The following is a 14,430-nucleotide window of genomic DNA, read 5'->3' as shown; positions in this document are numbered from 1 at the left end:
GTTGACCCCTAATAAAGGTTATTATCGTCTATTTGCGTGTATGAGTATTGACACTCTTTTTTTTTTTTTTTTTCCAAGAATTTTTCAGTTTTGTTAATACACATGTGTAAGAGACTATTTTCTCCAACACTTGTGTTTGGATCTGAAAAAAAAAAAAACTCGTAAATGAAGTAAAGGTCGAGATTTGACATTAGGAATTTGGAATAGCTAACTAGAGCAAAGAAATTGAAAATTGTCGAGAAAAAAAAATGTGGAAACTGGAGCTCCACTTTTCTGAGTTTAAATTATACATACGAGTCGTTATTCACAAATTTAATAAAGAGAAATTATGTTTTTAGTGGGCCAAAAATCCAAATAAAACTCTATTGAAACCAAAAAGAAGGAAGAACTTCTAATCACTTTCACGTTCTTATTGGGTTTCAATTTTGTGTTTATACATGATTTTATTTTAAACTGTTATGAATCGTTGTTCTTGATGAGGTGATTCGCTTGAGATTGGATGGTTGAGTGTGGACAAGGCTTGTTAGGTAAGTAGAGGTCAAAGGTCGGGGGTTGTGGATATTGTAGACTGGGAGTTAGGACTGAGAAAGAGAGAGAATAGCATTTTATTGTGCTTATTAATTTTCTGCATGCGCACACACACACAAACACACAAAATCTCCGACAAGGGTGAGAATAACAACTGGTTGTAGCTATTTACTTCTTTATATATATATGTATAATTCTGAATCATCTGTTCACATGGAAATATTTAATTAGACCTGTGGGACTCATATATGTGTCACTTCAAAACACAATAGATTTTTTAACAGAATTACGACGGAAAAACCATATAGAGAGTTTGGGCATTCATATTCAATGACAAAATTAATTGATTTTCAATTTTAAGAATCATATTGTTGAAATATGTCAATTTCAAAAATTATTTATTATAGAAACATAAACGTAAATATAAAAAAATGGTATTCACGAGAACGTCCTCGAAAAGAGTATGACGCACATGTTAATAAGAATTGATGATAAAAAATAGATGAAGATGGCATATTACGAAGAGACTATAAATATGAGTTGCTGTTTACGAAATCTTTGAATATGTGTGGCAAAAGTGAAAAGTACAAATGCGGAATGGTAAAAAGTGAAAAAAAAGGTACAGGTGCCATTTGCTTTCCCAGACAGCACGAGACGGGTGACAAATTACAGAGGACAGAAAATCTTACGCTCGTTATTGCACGCTCCCATGGAAGCTCGGGGCTCTATCAGCGATGATAGATCTTCCCACTTCGCCACTCTGTTGCCATTAGATCTCCGACCAGGAAAACCCGCCATGAAAACAGCTCCATAGACGACGGTGGCGAATCGCTGTTGCCGGAGGAGATGAGGAGAGGTATAATCGGCGCGTTGTTGAAGTATCAGGGTGAGCACGGCACTCGCCTTGTTCGCAAAGGAAGGAGGCTCGGTCGAATCGCCAGGAACAAATTCTGGTTCTGGGTTTTTCTCTTTGCAGCCATTTTTTTTATTCACTTGCTGCTCGTCGGCTTCAAAATGCATCCTCCTGGTATGTGCAAATTTACAGCAAAAACTTCAACTTTGGTTAATTGGATTGTTTAAATTTAAATTTAATCATCTTGGTATTAATACGATGGTAATTACGGATGTGGGTTTTGATCAATGCAGCTAAACTAGAAGGTAGTGGTAGTAGTATTAGTATTTCGGTTCACCCAGAAATTTTGCCGTCTGGTGTTGGAAAACCACCCAGAAGCAAGCGTCGTGCCAAGTGTAAGTGTTGTTATACATCGATCCCGTGAATTTTTGTTATACTTTTTAAAAGTGTGGATAATTCGTCGATATTATTGATACATACTTAGACCTTATGGTTGTCTCGATATGTCATTGGTAAACTTGATTGCACTTTTTAAAAAAGCGCATTTAACCGCAATGTAGAAGGACTACTGATACCATAACCCTTGAGTTTCTTATTGATTTGGTGCTTATGCATATGAAAGATATGAACTTTGTTGACTGACTGTAATTGGATAATAAAAGATGCATACTTTGGGAACGGGAATTTTACGATATGACTTATCCCATTTGCTTCCTCCCATATGCTGGCTTTTCAGATTTGCCTTGTGAAGTTGGGTTACTGGAATCAGTTGAGTATCTTGTTGAACCCAGGGAAGTCAGGAACTTCACATATTTTTCACTGGAATACATTGACCAAGAGGGATTACCTTCTCGTAGTAATATGTACGAACCTAGATTTGGAGGGCATCAGACACTTGAGGAAAGAGAGCAATCCTTCTTTGCGAAAAATCAAACTCTGCATTGTGGATTTGTCAAGGGACCCCCGGGATTCTCAAGCTCTGGATTTGATTTACACGTTAAGGACAAGGCATACATGAATGGCTGTAAGATTGTAGTATCTTCTTGCATTTTCGGTAGCTCTGACTTTCTAAGGAGGCCTACAACCAAAAAGGTAAATATACTATTCCTTATTGAACTTCTTTGTATCCTATCCTTATAAATCATTTAATCAGTGTCTTAGGTTAAATAGCTATTTTTTTCTCTTTTAGTGGGTTCTTTAGTAAACAAGATGTCGCTAAAAGAACTTTAACTTCATCGGATATCTTGTTTGACTGATAAAATTTGAGTTATTGATTAGACCCCTTCGTGCCAAACAAGAAGTAACCGAAAAATGTTTGCATTTGCTACAGATGAGCGAATATTCCAAGAAAAATGTTTGTTTTGTAATGTTTGTGGATGAGCAAACATTGGCAAAACTATCAACAGAGGGACATGTTCCTGATGATACAGGACGAATTGGCTTGTGGAGGATAGTCATAGTGAAGAATTTACCATATGAGGATATGCGCAGAACTGGAAAGGTGCCAAAACTTTTATCACATCGCCTTTTCCCCAATTCATGGTAATTCTCAGACCATGTTCTAGCCATATAGTTCTTGGGGCAACTTAGGTCCATTCAATTCTGATTTGGGTTTTCAATCCATTTTTCTTCCCCATTTTTACAATTCCTGTTTTCAGGTATTCAATTTGGCTTGACAGCAAGATGCGACTCAATACTGATCCGATGCTGATTATTGAATACTTTTTATGGCGAACAAAATCAGAGTATGCCATTTCCAACCATTACGGTCGCCATTGTGTCTGGGACGAGGTACTCCAAAACAAGCGTCTAGATAAGTACAATCACACAGCTATTGATGAACAGTTTACATTTTACCAGTCTGATGGCCTCACCAAGTTTGACCCTTCAGACCCGAATACTCCTCTTCCAAGTTGTGAGTCTTATTAGCATTAGTCATTTGTAAAGATTGGGTTTTCTTTTCATCTGGAATCTGTGATATTTTATGCTGATTTCATGTGCTATTTCTGTGCAGACGTTCCTGAAGGTTCATTTATAGTCCGGGCACATACACCAATTTCAAATTTGTTTTCCTGCCTTTGGTTTAATGAAGTTAACAGGTTTACCTCCCGCGATCAACTAAGCTTCGCATATACTTACCTAAAATTGAGAAGAATGAACCCAGAGAGACCATTCTACCTAAACATGTTCAAGGTATTGAAATTTTTTAGAAGTTTATGATGTATTTCTCATAGTGGTTACATCATATTTCAACTGTATGCTGCATTCAATTTGTGATCTTGAAGTGTTGTATACAGTGAGATGTGGCCGACATGTTTTCAGAGCCACTCATATCATGAATTTGAGCTGTGTTTTTTAAACAAATGAGAGAATGTTAGCCAGTGAGATGGATGCATTGTTTTTTCTTAATTTTTTTGCAGGACTGTGAACGTAGAGCACTAACGAAGCTATTCCAGCACAGGGAAGCACCGCCTTCTCCACCCATTACTTGAACAATGATTATTGTTTATGGTTTATGCAGGTAAGGTTAATTGGGTGTTCATTGTTCTGCATGTTTGTGTTTTCGTTCATTTAGCAGCTTGTATTATTGTTTTCAGGCATTTGATCTGTGATCTTGTGCTAGTGAGCTTGAAGTATGGAGATTCCCCAAGACTTTCCAAAAAAGGATTGTAGCTGCTGCTTTCGGCTGGTGGGTTTTGTTGTTGCACCTGACCACTATGCACTCAGAGCGAATTCATTCGACACTACAAAACATCTACAGATCTAATGCGATCAAAACTGTCAACGCTGTTGCTGGCTGATTGTTTCTAAGGAGGGCAGACCAAGCAGCCATTACTATCGGTGTTCACACAATTGCGGTTCAGTTCCAAACATAGTTAGGAACTTGCGTTTTCTTCTGTTGTAGTTTTCAGTTGCAAACCCAACTTTCTAATGTTCTTGAAAGAAGGGTTTTATATACAGAAACTAACAATGTATTATTTGTGTAGCCTATCAATTTAATGTAGAAATTCTTTTAGTAGCCTCAAATATGAACGACTGAAAAGTCGGTTATACTTGTTGGCTAGAGTTCGTTTTGAAACGCTTATCGAAAAAGTACTTTTAATAAAAGCACATCAATATTTTAATAAAAATTCAGAAAGCTTTCCGGACGTGTTTTTTATATCAATATTATTAGAGACGCTTTTGGTAATTTGAAAATGTTTATGCTGCAAATTGCTATGCAGAAAATGCTTGTTTCGTTTGCCATGCTTAAAAAATTGCAAACGACGTCGTGCAGCTGACGATTACTTTTATAATGAAAAGTTGTTCGTAAAACCCAAACCGTTGCTGAATGCCACGGTCTCTAGAACGCTGCCATGGAAGGTTGCTTGATGAGATGCTCTCACGGCGGCGCTCTCTTGAAAACCCTCAAACCTCTCCGTTTGTACCTCCCCAGGAACTCCATTTGCAGCTCTTCCATGTCTATCCACTCCGGCGGGGGAGGATCGGCTGTCAGCCGCATGGCCTACGACGCATTGCTGTTAGACGCCGGAGGCACTCTGCTTCAGCTGAAAAAACCAGTCGAAGAAGTTTACGCTTCCATCGGAACCAAATACGGTGTCGTATCCAAATCCCACTCCTCAATTTCCCATCAATATTAAAAATTGGAGCCAAATTCAAACAACCGATGTTTTAATTCTCCGCAGGTGTGGCTGCAACTCCAGCTGAAATCAAGCAAGGTTTCAGAAGAGCTTTTTCTGCTCCTTGGCCTCAGAAGCTTCGTTACCAGGTTTCTTATATTGGTTTAACTTCTGCAACTAATTGAATATTACTGTGACTAATTAATTGTTTTGGGTATTAATGATGTTGTGATCAATCAATAATTGTAGGGAGATGGGAGGCCGTTTTGGAAACTTGTTGTGTCTGAAGCCACTGGTTGTGCTAATCTCGATTATTTCGAACAAGTTTATGAGGTAATTTCAATGATTATATACCAAAGCTTGAATCTTTGAAGAGAATTTTGAAATTAGATTTGATTTCCATGGTGGGTTTTTGTTGGTTATATCAGTACTATGCGAAAGGTGACTCATGGCGTCTTCCGGATGGAGCTTATGAAACAATGCTCCGTCTCAAAGATGCTGGAGTTAAGCTGGCTGTTGTATCGAATTTCGACTCCCGCTTGAGGAAGCTGCTTGAGGACCTTAATGTTTTGCATCTGTGAGCATCTGTTTTGTTACTAACTTGTTGTATTCGTGGCGCAAGGGCGTTGGGTTTCTTTGTTTTCTTTTATATGAAGAAACGAAGGATTTCCTTTTCTTCTATTTGCAGGTTTGATGCTGTTATCATATCTTCAGAAGTTGGGTATGAAAAACCAGATGCAGGCATATTCAAAGCTGCTTTAGGTATGCACAAGTAGGTTATCGTTGAGATCGGGATTTTTTTTCTTGCAGTTTAAAAGTCCACTTTGAAGCTATTCTCTAAGTTCTTCGATTGTTGCAGATCAAGTTCATGTGGATGCTGGCAAAGCAGTACATGTTGGGGACGATGAAATTGCGGATAAGGATGGCGCCAATGCCATTGGAATCGATTGCTGGTAAGAGTTCTTCTCAGTATAAATAGCATTTGTGCCATGTCTTGTTCCCGTTTTGATCATGATATAAACATTCATATTGTGCTGCGTTTCATGATTCTTTTTCCAAAAGGGTATTACTGTTGTGACGTTTTATCAGTATCGCAATAAGTTCATTACAGAGTTCATAGGACTTACCTTTTATTTGAATAAACAGGTTATGGGGTCTAGATGTGAAGACATTCTCTGAAATTCGAAACCGCATTCTCATTTCAGAGTCATAGCTTCCAAAGAACCAAGGTACCACACTGTGTTTTGCCGATTGTAATTCAAGCTGGTTCGATCCTTATTTGTTCCTCATTTTCAGGTATCGCACTGTGGACCTAACATCCTGAATCTTATTATGGCAAGAAATAGCGGTAAAACAAACTGGATGCTTCGAAAACATAATCACCGACATTTCTATTGTATTAGTCATCACATCCCGGTTGGCTGTAAAAACTTCATCGGATATTATTCAAATTATAAGATTTTGTTTTAAATTGAATTCACAATTTCAGTCCCATTGTTGTTGTGGGGAATTTTCTTACATAAAGGAATCAAAGTTTTATCCTATATAATTTCAAGCATTGCATGTGTGGTCTGTTTTTTAAGAAGCTGCAGATGCAGCTGCTGGTTACTGCAAGATGATGAGTTCGGACTTCAGAGGTTAAGTTTTGGATTTGGGAGTGAAAAATATTAGACCATTGTCTCCGACTCCTCTCCACCTCAAAATTAGAAAGCTCTCTGTTTTTTATCAGCTATTTCCTGAATTTTATATCTCACTGCTGCTCTTCTATCCTGCCTGCAGCTCTATTAGCAGCACCGAAAGATCCAGCATTCTAAAGACATCTTCATCTTATCCCTCACTCACTTATATCCCTTTGCAGGAACAATTCAATATGACGATTCCATCTGTTGTGACGACCTCTAGGCTGCATTTCTTGAAGCTCAAGTCAACCGTCCCATGTCGAAAATTTTGGACAAAGCAGAGAATCTTGGGATGCTAGAGCAAATGATTCCATACAAGCAATGACAGGCCATCTTCTACTTGTCCACGCCAACTTCTTTGAATGTGCTGGATTGGCAATCGGAGTCAGCATGTCACATGAGGCCGCCGATGTATGTATGGGCAGCACATTTATTAAAACCTGGGCTGCAACTGCCCTCGGCTTGGCCAGTAGTACTAGGAATGGTGATCATTATCAAGTGCTGCTTCCTCCAGATCCCGATTTTGGTGCCGTGGCTTCTTTCTACCCACCACTAGATTTCCTACACACAGGTTGTGGAAGTCGCTATAGACAATTGTACTTCAACAACGAGGTTTTTGTTTGATGGCTCAAAGATTGCCACTCTCAAGTCCAAAGCTGCCAGGGCCACGGTACCCAACCCAACCCGTGTTGTAGTAGCGTTGACGCTCATTTGGAAATGCGCTATGGAAGCATCAAGATCAAACTCGGGTTATGTAAGCCCGTCGACATGGTGTTAGCCGGTGAACTTGTGACGGAGTCCCCTTCTATTGAATGATCCGTTGAATAACTGGAAGCAAATTTTCTTGCTAATGTTGTTGCCTCCGCTGGTAACTATCTCAATGTAATCCCACTTTTGGGTTAATTGATTTAAGTAACGATGTCATTGGCGGAACGGAAAATGTCATCGATCAGCTCAAACAGCGAATGTTTCAAGTGGAAAAGAAATGGATATTCATTGAAAATCAATGGAGCTTACAGAGATCAGAACAACATTACATTCACCTGGCCGAGGTACAATTTTCAGTTGTAATTGCTGAGGACAACAATAAACGATTTCGTTAGGCAAGATACCGATACAGTTTTCTGTCTACACTGTCGCGTTCCAAAAACTCCCGCTCGATAAGGGATTCAATGCGCTTCTTAATCTCCGTCGGGTTGGCCAGGAATCGAGATTGCAACTGCTTTGTGACCTCGGATATTACGTTGTTGTGATCCAGAGTTCTCCTGGATTTCATGATTCTTACTATCGCAGCTTCGATCTGGGGCTTCCTGTCCTCCTCTACTCTCTGGCGAGTCTCTTGTTTTTCAGGTTCTGATTCCTTCTGCGCAACCACAGTTCCTATCTTCACCTTATACAACTTACTTGTGAACTTGTCGTTAACAACGAAAGCATCATCCTCGCCAATGTCTTTACTCATAGGCTCTTTCCGAAGAACATTTTTTCCCTTCACACAAGCCATGGATTGCAGACATCTCTTCAAATCTAAAGCGGGAATCTCCGCAGCCTGCTCAATCTCCTTGTAGTTCAGTCGATCAGCATTATTAAACAGCATTAGGACACACATTTGATAAGTGGAGACATTCAACTCATGCCTCTGGCCTTTCCCGAAAGTAGCCTTTATATCTGCTGTGCCCATGTTAGTCTGCCAGGACAATCTCCGACCTGTATGTGTCCCGAGGTAATACGAACGGAACTTCTCGCAGAGTTCCGACATTTCTAATGGAAGGTTGCATGTCACACTAGGTTGAGTGGGCCAGGACCCTGTCGTCAGAACCTGGACGGTCAACGTAGGGCCATCCTCTAGCTCGGGATGACTTGCATAAAACCCTTGCATTGTATCCTGGGAGGTTTTCATATCTGTAAACATGCCCTCTAATTTTGAAGTAAACTGGTATCCGCATTCGGTCTTGAGCTTAACTATCAAACTTCTCTCTGCATCGTCGGAGACAGTTTTACCAGACAAAAGCCGCTTTGCCAAATGCTGCTTATAGTACTTCTCGAATACGTCTTCTCCTGCAAGTAACGGAACAACATCATCACCTTGTCGAGAATAATTTCCACATCCTCCTCACTGACCCCCTTCAAACTTTTGCGGAGTTTGTCATCAACAAACAGCGAAATGAACTCAGGCGAACGACTGTTGAGATTAATGAAGTACTCGAAAGAGGAATTCAAAGCATTTAGGAATGTCTTGTCATTGTTAAAAGACAGTTTAATAATGCTGTCATACTTATCTTTCTCATCCAAGAGCCTCTGGACAAACTCCACTGGATCCTTCAACCTTTCTGGATCGGTAACCAGCTGTTTACCAGTTTCCCTGATGTGAGAAGTCATCACTTCTCGTATTGTTGAGAGACCGTTGGCAACCCGACGGAACAAGTTGTACATTCTTCCAAGGTCTTCATATTTATCATCGAAAAGCATGTTCACCAAACCTGAATTCTCCATGTGGACTAATCTCAGCATGTGGTTTGCAATCACCTCCTCCTCTACCACATTCGTTATCTTGTCTTCACTCTTGGCATCCAAGTAATGTGTCACCCTTTCCAGTTCCTCATTCAGGCGCCTCTCAGCCTGCTGCAGATAATCCCCACAATCGTAGCACTCGATAAATTTTTGGGACTCGCCCTTGTAAAATTCAGCTGAAACCTCAAGAAAATGATTCTCAAAGTCGTCCTGGTAAACTGAAGGACCTAAATCCATAAGCATCTTAATTATATTCCTCATCAAACCCCGGTTGATAACATTACCGGTTCGTTCTCTGAGCACTAGTTCAAGAAGTGTGTTAAGAAGCCTCGTCTGAATCTTGCTAGAGCGGACAATATTGTCTCTCCAAAGGTTGAGCCCAAGCTCGTGAACTGGGGTTTTCTGAGTGCTCGGAATGTAAGTCCTGTCCATATACATCAGAATGTCTCGAATCATCTGCAACGCCTTGTTGTGTTCAGTCCATTTCTTATTCATTTCTTCAAGAAACATTCCACCCTGAGCAGATTCAATCGATTTAGATATCTCTTTGAGATGAGAAGTCATGGTTGTAACCAGTCCCGAGTAAAGCTTCTCACCGAATTTGTGGAGCACCATATTGTAGGCATTTCTGAATCCATAAAACAACATAGTTTAGCAACATGAATATCAACTCTCGTTTTCACAATAAGAAGCAAAATCACATAAAATCCTAAAGCACTTCTCAATTGCATATCAATTCACATTTAGGCGTGTTTGGACTGCTTCCGCAGGTGAAAGTGCTTCTCCAGAAAGCAATTAAATTTGATAAGTTTTTTGACGTTATTGTAATAAAAGCACTTGTAGCATAACTGCTTATTTAAACAAGTGCTTTCTACAGCAAGGTTATTCTCATTTCATTCAAACATATTTGGCATCAAAACACTCAGAACTTAATTTAGCTCTTCCTTCACAAATGCTCAATCTATGCCTGGATCGAAAGCATCGAAACGAAAACAATGAAAGTGAATTTAGCAAATTTAAATCAACAAAATCAACAAAATCTAAATTCTCCAAACAAATCAAAGCAATTCAAAACAGCAAACACAAATACATGAAATTAAGAGGAGCGTGAGGGAGCGAGCGAACCTGTAAAGCTCTTCGAAGCTGAGGCCACTGGCATTGTGATTGTAAATCTCGCGGATTGCGTGCTCCAGAACCTTCCACGTCTTGTCTGCGTATTTCGGATCCACCACCACCCTGTGCTTGAACGCCTCTATCTGAAAATTCCTCTTCTTCTGGTTACTCATCGGATTCTATTTCCGATATCCTAATCACAACGCCTCAAAACACCGATTTCGGTATGGCCGCCACAAACGGAGGAGCTCTGCGTCTTCTTTTGCTTCGACGGAAGCGGAGGCAGGGAGGGAGGAGACCGGCGGTGATTGGAGGATTTGATTTGATTTGCCGCGTGACAGTGGCGTTGAAAACAATTGAAATAATATTCAATTGATTGGCGGATTTAAAAGTTTATAAAGATTATTGATTAATTAAATTAATTAAAAATAATTAAAGAATTGAAGGGTTGGAAAGGAGGAGAAGCCAAAGCAGGAGTGCATTGTGTGGGGGAGGCCATTTGATTTTGCTTTTCGTTTTCGTTTTCGTTTCGTTCGGCACGTTTCCCGTACAACGACGAAACGTTTCGCCGTTGCGTTCGTTGGTGGGTTTTTTCTGCACATTTCGTTTTGATCTAATATTTTCGGCGCGTCTGTGAAACTGAAAGCCAAGGCTTCTTGGGCCTCCTGCCTTTAAGTTGGGCCTGTGCCCGCTGAAAATAAATAGTTTTGGGCCTCCTGTCACCTGTCTCTAATTTTGGGCCTCGTTATTGGGTCTAAGCCCACTGAAAATTAGCGGTTATATATAAGAGTAAATTGTAGCAATGGTCGTTTAACTTTAACTCAATTAAAGCAATGGTCCTTCAACTAAAAATCTATTACTATTGGTCCCTCAACTCATCAAAACGTACAGCTATAGTCTCTTAATTGAAAATCAATTACCATTGGCCTCTTAACTTTAATCCAACTAGAGAAATAGTCCATGAACTTTAACCTAATTAGAGCAATTCTGACAAAGTTGACGAAAATGATCGTAGTTACACATTTTGATGAGTTAAAGGACCATTGCTCCAATTAATTAAAATTGAGGTACATTGCTATAATTTACTCTAAATATAACTGTCCTTCTTCTTCCTAGTATCAGGCGTGCGTGAGAACTACGTCGTCGTGAAGTTCAAGCAACTGCACGCGATAAATACACACAAAAATCAGCGGACAGCAGAATTCGAACTTTCAGAAGCTTCCGCAGAAGAAGCTTCTCAGAGGTACGAGATTCCACGATTCCTTCCAAAACTTCTAATCGCTCACTTTGAATTATGTGCTTTCAGTTCTTTTCGTTCTGCTTCCAGTTTTATTTTCTCGAATTAATTTCAGATATTACTCTGTTTTCCGATTCTTAAGTAACAAAACGACCCCGCTTACCTCGGTGTTTCCCATCGCCGAAGAAAATGTCCCAAGATATCTACTCTGAGCGCCCCTTGTTCGGCGGCGCCATCACTAGCACTTTCCCTCTCAGATTCGAGGTCAGTTTTTGTATATATTTTGATTATTTTTGTGTTTGTTTTTGTAATTTTATTCCAAATTTTGCATCTTTTTTTCTTGTTTTCTGTCAAATTTGTAGGATGTGAGCAACATTCGGCAAGTTCCCGATCACCAGGTTCGTTAATATTGCTAATTGGTTTTACTACTCTTCAAATTTTGCTTCTTTTATTTAATTTCATGTTGTTGATTTTATTTTTTTGGTGGGTTTTTGAAGGAGGCTTTTGTGGACCCTGCCCGAGATGAAAGCTTGATCTTTGAGCTCTTGGAATTGAAGCATGAAGTCGGCGACAATGGAAGCGCCAACTGGTTTCTTCAGGACCTTGCCACTGAGCAAGATGCTGACGGGAGCATGGTAAAACCCTAAACCCTGAACCGTAAACCTTTGCAGCTAATTGATCCGTTTTGCAGTTGTATTTTAACGTTTTATTTTCGCAATTGCCGTCAGGTGATCGAGCAGTCTGGCGTAATGGAGGCCCCCAGATTGTGTTATAGAAACACACCTGCTGTTGTTACGACTGCTGTTGGCCAAATGGTATGTGCAGTTTGAATTTCGTGTTATTCGTGGCTTACTGGTTCTCACTTTTGATTCTCGCCATTTGTTTTGGGTCGTAAATTTCGTGTTTTCCGTTCTTGAATGTAGGCAATTTCGAAAGGGCGGCAAGGAAGGGAAGCGCAAAATATTGTGAGGGTATGTTTGTTTGTTGTGTTGTATGGTATTCTAAACTGTTTCAGGGTGCTACTCCTGATTTACTTCGGCAAGTATGCTAACTCGGGTTTATTGCTTGGAATCGTGCAGGTCTATGTAGCAAATTTGCGCCTTAAGGAAGTTAATACAGATGTGCTGATTACTGCATATGAGCCCGTTCATATAAAGTAAGTTGCCGCAAAAATTCTATGTGGATACAATAGGAACTTATCTCTTGTAAACAAGATAGTCATGAATTATGTGATCAAAGATCTTGACTTCCTGATTGGGCCATACGAAGTAGGATGTAGTGTATGCCTTCTTACATTTAATTTGCAATATCCTTTCATCGGCTGCCTGATTTCTTAAACATTAGGCAACTAAAAAGAGAATAATTAGCACTACAGGATGACTAGGGGGGTCCTAAACTTAGCTTATGTCACAATACATCCCGCTTTGTTAATCCCTTAAAAACCGTAAGAAACACAGGTCCCTCCCCATGAGTCTCCTCTGTGTTTTCTTTTAAGGTAGTAGTAGTTCTAGCACTACCTTAGGAGTGCGGAAATCTTTCTTTTTAAGGGGTACGGACCCCTCCATTAATATGGTACATATAGGTGAAAGATGTAATCCTTGTATTTTGTTATATTCTCATGTTGTGCTAGTTTCTCATCTGCAAGCAGTTTGGCTGAATTCGGTCGCTCTGAAAATCTACCAAAAGCAAATATTAGTGCACGGTTTCTCTCCTTTTATGTACCTTGTCATATAAGATGGTAAAAAAGAATACGGTTGCTGCAGAAAGGATTTAAATCCACTGTGGTTGAGTTCATTCAGTTCAGGAAGAGTATATATGCATGCTAATATTGTCTAATGTGCATGATAAACTTTTGCATTCTATGACATTGGTGTGATTATGTTGTTTTGGTTGCAGTCCTTTGAGCGAAAGTGCAAACACCGTGGGGGCTGGTTTTGCTGTTCCTGCAGTACAATCCGGGCATATGCCAGTGGCCGAGGTCTTTAAACTCGCCGTCTCTAGCTTCAGGGTCAATGACTGGAATCTTTTTGGTTCTGTTGCCTGAGATGTATTGTGTGTTCATATCAGCAGTAATTTACTTTTTTAAGATAAGGTGAAACTCTAAGCTACGAAAAGCTGGGTTTTTGGAAGAGGCATGGGTTTTGTAGTTTGATATCTTTGCCCTTTTCGGCTTCTATGAATTCAAGTTTTCTTCCGATCCACAAAAAGTTCAAACGCAAATTCTTCTCGTGCAGTTTATTTGTGTTAGTGAGTTAAATTGTTAAATGTTAAGAGGGAGAGAAATCGCTGAGGTTTGAATTTGCACTAGTGTCCAGAGTGTACAAACTATAACTTCAGAGACTCGCTCAAGTTCAAATTAGAAAAGTACGGATGGCTTACAAAATTGATGTTGGGCTGGGCTTGGCATCTTATTTGCACAAACTATAGCTTTTAGATCCTTCATATTTGCATACGCCTCATTTCTGTGTGTGGAATTACTTTTTGTTTTTGTTCATGTTTTTAGATGGGAAGGAAAGACAGAGAGAAAAAAGTGCAATTGAAGAGGGAAGTTTTCATTTTTATTTTTTAGATTAGAGGATGCTAGGATCACTTTTGGGTGTGACTTTTCAAAAGAAAATTAAAATTTATTTTGTGTGAATTTATTTGACTGTCTTGATTTTATTTTGTGTAAAAGACTAAATTGTCTTTTCGTCTGCTTTTAGTTTACAAAGAGGACTTTTTTAATATGTAGTTTCGATTATTGATGGATACTTTGATCATCTAAAGTCGATCAATTTGTCAACGAAATTAATATGAATATATAGTTAATTACTTCAACAATTCAACAAGGTTGATATGAATACTTAGTTAGCTATTCCGACAATTCAAGATTGATACATCAATGACTATGAC

The 14,430-nt window shown here is 39.4% G+C and overlaps 4 protein-coding genes across 9 annotated transcripts; 3 read left to right on the top strand and 1 right to left on the bottom strand.

Annotated features, from left to right (window-relative positions):
- Nucleotides 1-1,158: 1,158 nt before the first annotated feature.
- Nucleotides 1,159-4,400, top strand: LOC125477532 (probable hexosyltransferase MUCI70). 2 transcript variants are annotated; one of them, XM_048584706.1, is made up of 8 exons: nucleotides 1,159-1,555; nucleotides 1,675-1,776; nucleotides 2,118-2,473; nucleotides 2,712-2,923; nucleotides 3,040-3,296; nucleotides 3,396-3,574; nucleotides 3,802-3,902; nucleotides 4,005-4,400. In XM_048584706.1, exons 1-7 carry the CDS (start codon nucleotides 1,375-1,377, stop codon nucleotides 3,871-3,873), a joined length of 1,359 nt encoding a protein of 452 aa, XP_048440663.1. In that variant the 5' UTR covers nucleotides 1,159-1,374; the 3' UTR covers nucleotides 3,874-3,902; nucleotides 4,005-4,400. The 2 variants fall into 2 exon arrangements, with proteins under 2 accessions (XP_048440663.1, XP_048440662.1); XM_048584705.1 differs by having other exon boundaries at nucleotides 1,160-1,555; nucleotides 3,979-4,400.
- A 264-nt stretch (nucleotides 4,401-4,664) lies between these two features.
- LOC108865758 (haloacid dehalogenase-like hydrolase domain-containing protein 3) lies at nucleotides 4,665-7,693 on the top strand. Of its 4 annotated transcripts, none has more exons than XM_048584709.1 (8): nucleotides 4,665-4,978; nucleotides 5,068-5,150; nucleotides 5,251-5,334; nucleotides 5,430-5,578; nucleotides 5,690-5,763; nucleotides 5,861-5,954; nucleotides 6,148-6,230; nucleotides 6,860-7,693. In XM_048584709.1, exons 1-7 carry the CDS (start codon nucleotides 4,738-4,740, stop codon nucleotides 6,212-6,214), a joined length of 792 nt encoding a protein of 263 aa, XP_048440666.1. In that variant the 5' UTR covers nucleotides 4,665-4,737; the 3' UTR covers nucleotides 6,215-6,230; nucleotides 6,860-7,693. The 4 variants fall into 4 exon arrangements, 3 of the variants coding, with proteins under 3 accessions (XP_048440666.1, XP_048440665.1, XP_048440664.1); XR_007258571.1 differs by having other exon boundaries at nucleotides 4,667-4,978; nucleotides 6,148-6,297; XM_048584708.1 differs by lacking the exon at nucleotides 6,860-7,693 and adding an exon at nucleotides 6,298-6,477 and having other exon boundaries at nucleotides 4,667-4,978.
- Nucleotides 7,649-10,883, bottom strand: LOC125477531 (cullin-3A-like). Its single transcript, XM_048584704.1, is given in 3 exon segments — nucleotides 7,649-8,732; nucleotides 8,735-9,816; nucleotides 10,314-10,883. Coding segments are annotated over 3 exon segments (2,196 nt in total). The 5' UTR covers nucleotides 10,475-10,883; the 3' UTR covers nucleotides 7,649-7,779.
- A 503-nt stretch (nucleotides 10,884-11,386) lies between these two features.
- On the top strand, nucleotides 11,387-13,739 carry LOC125477548 (ran guanine nucleotide release factor-like). Of its 2 annotated transcripts, none has more exons than XM_048584728.1 (8): nucleotides 11,387-11,544; nucleotides 11,681-11,802; nucleotides 11,901-11,936; nucleotides 12,036-12,173; nucleotides 12,267-12,353; nucleotides 12,462-12,509; nucleotides 12,618-12,694; nucleotides 13,435-13,739. In XM_048584728.1, the coding sequence occupies exons 2-8, from the start codon at nucleotides 11,728-11,730 to the stop codon at nucleotides 13,580-13,582; spliced, it is 609 nt and encodes a 202-aa protein (XP_048440685.1). In that variant the 5' UTR covers nucleotides 11,387-11,544; nucleotides 11,681-11,727; the 3' UTR covers nucleotides 13,583-13,739. The 2 variants fall into 2 exon arrangements, with proteins under 2 accessions (XP_048440685.1, XP_048440686.1); XM_048584729.1 differs by having other exon boundaries at nucleotides 11,420-11,544; nucleotides 11,654-11,802.
- Nucleotides 13,740-14,430: the final 691 nt, after the last annotated feature.

This window comes from the organism of the source record quoted next, unplaced genomic scaffold (assembly GCF_019419815.1).
Source record: "Pyrus x bretschneideri cultivar Hongxiangsu unplaced genomic scaffold, Pyrus_bretschneideri_v1 Contig22, whole genome shotgun sequence".
Lineage (NCBI taxonomy): Eukaryota > Viridiplantae > Streptophyta > Magnoliopsida > Rosales > Rosaceae > Pyrus > Pyrus x bretschneideri.
Note: the sequence above shows the minus strand (reverse complement) of the source record. Positions and strands in the feature narration are given on the sequence as shown.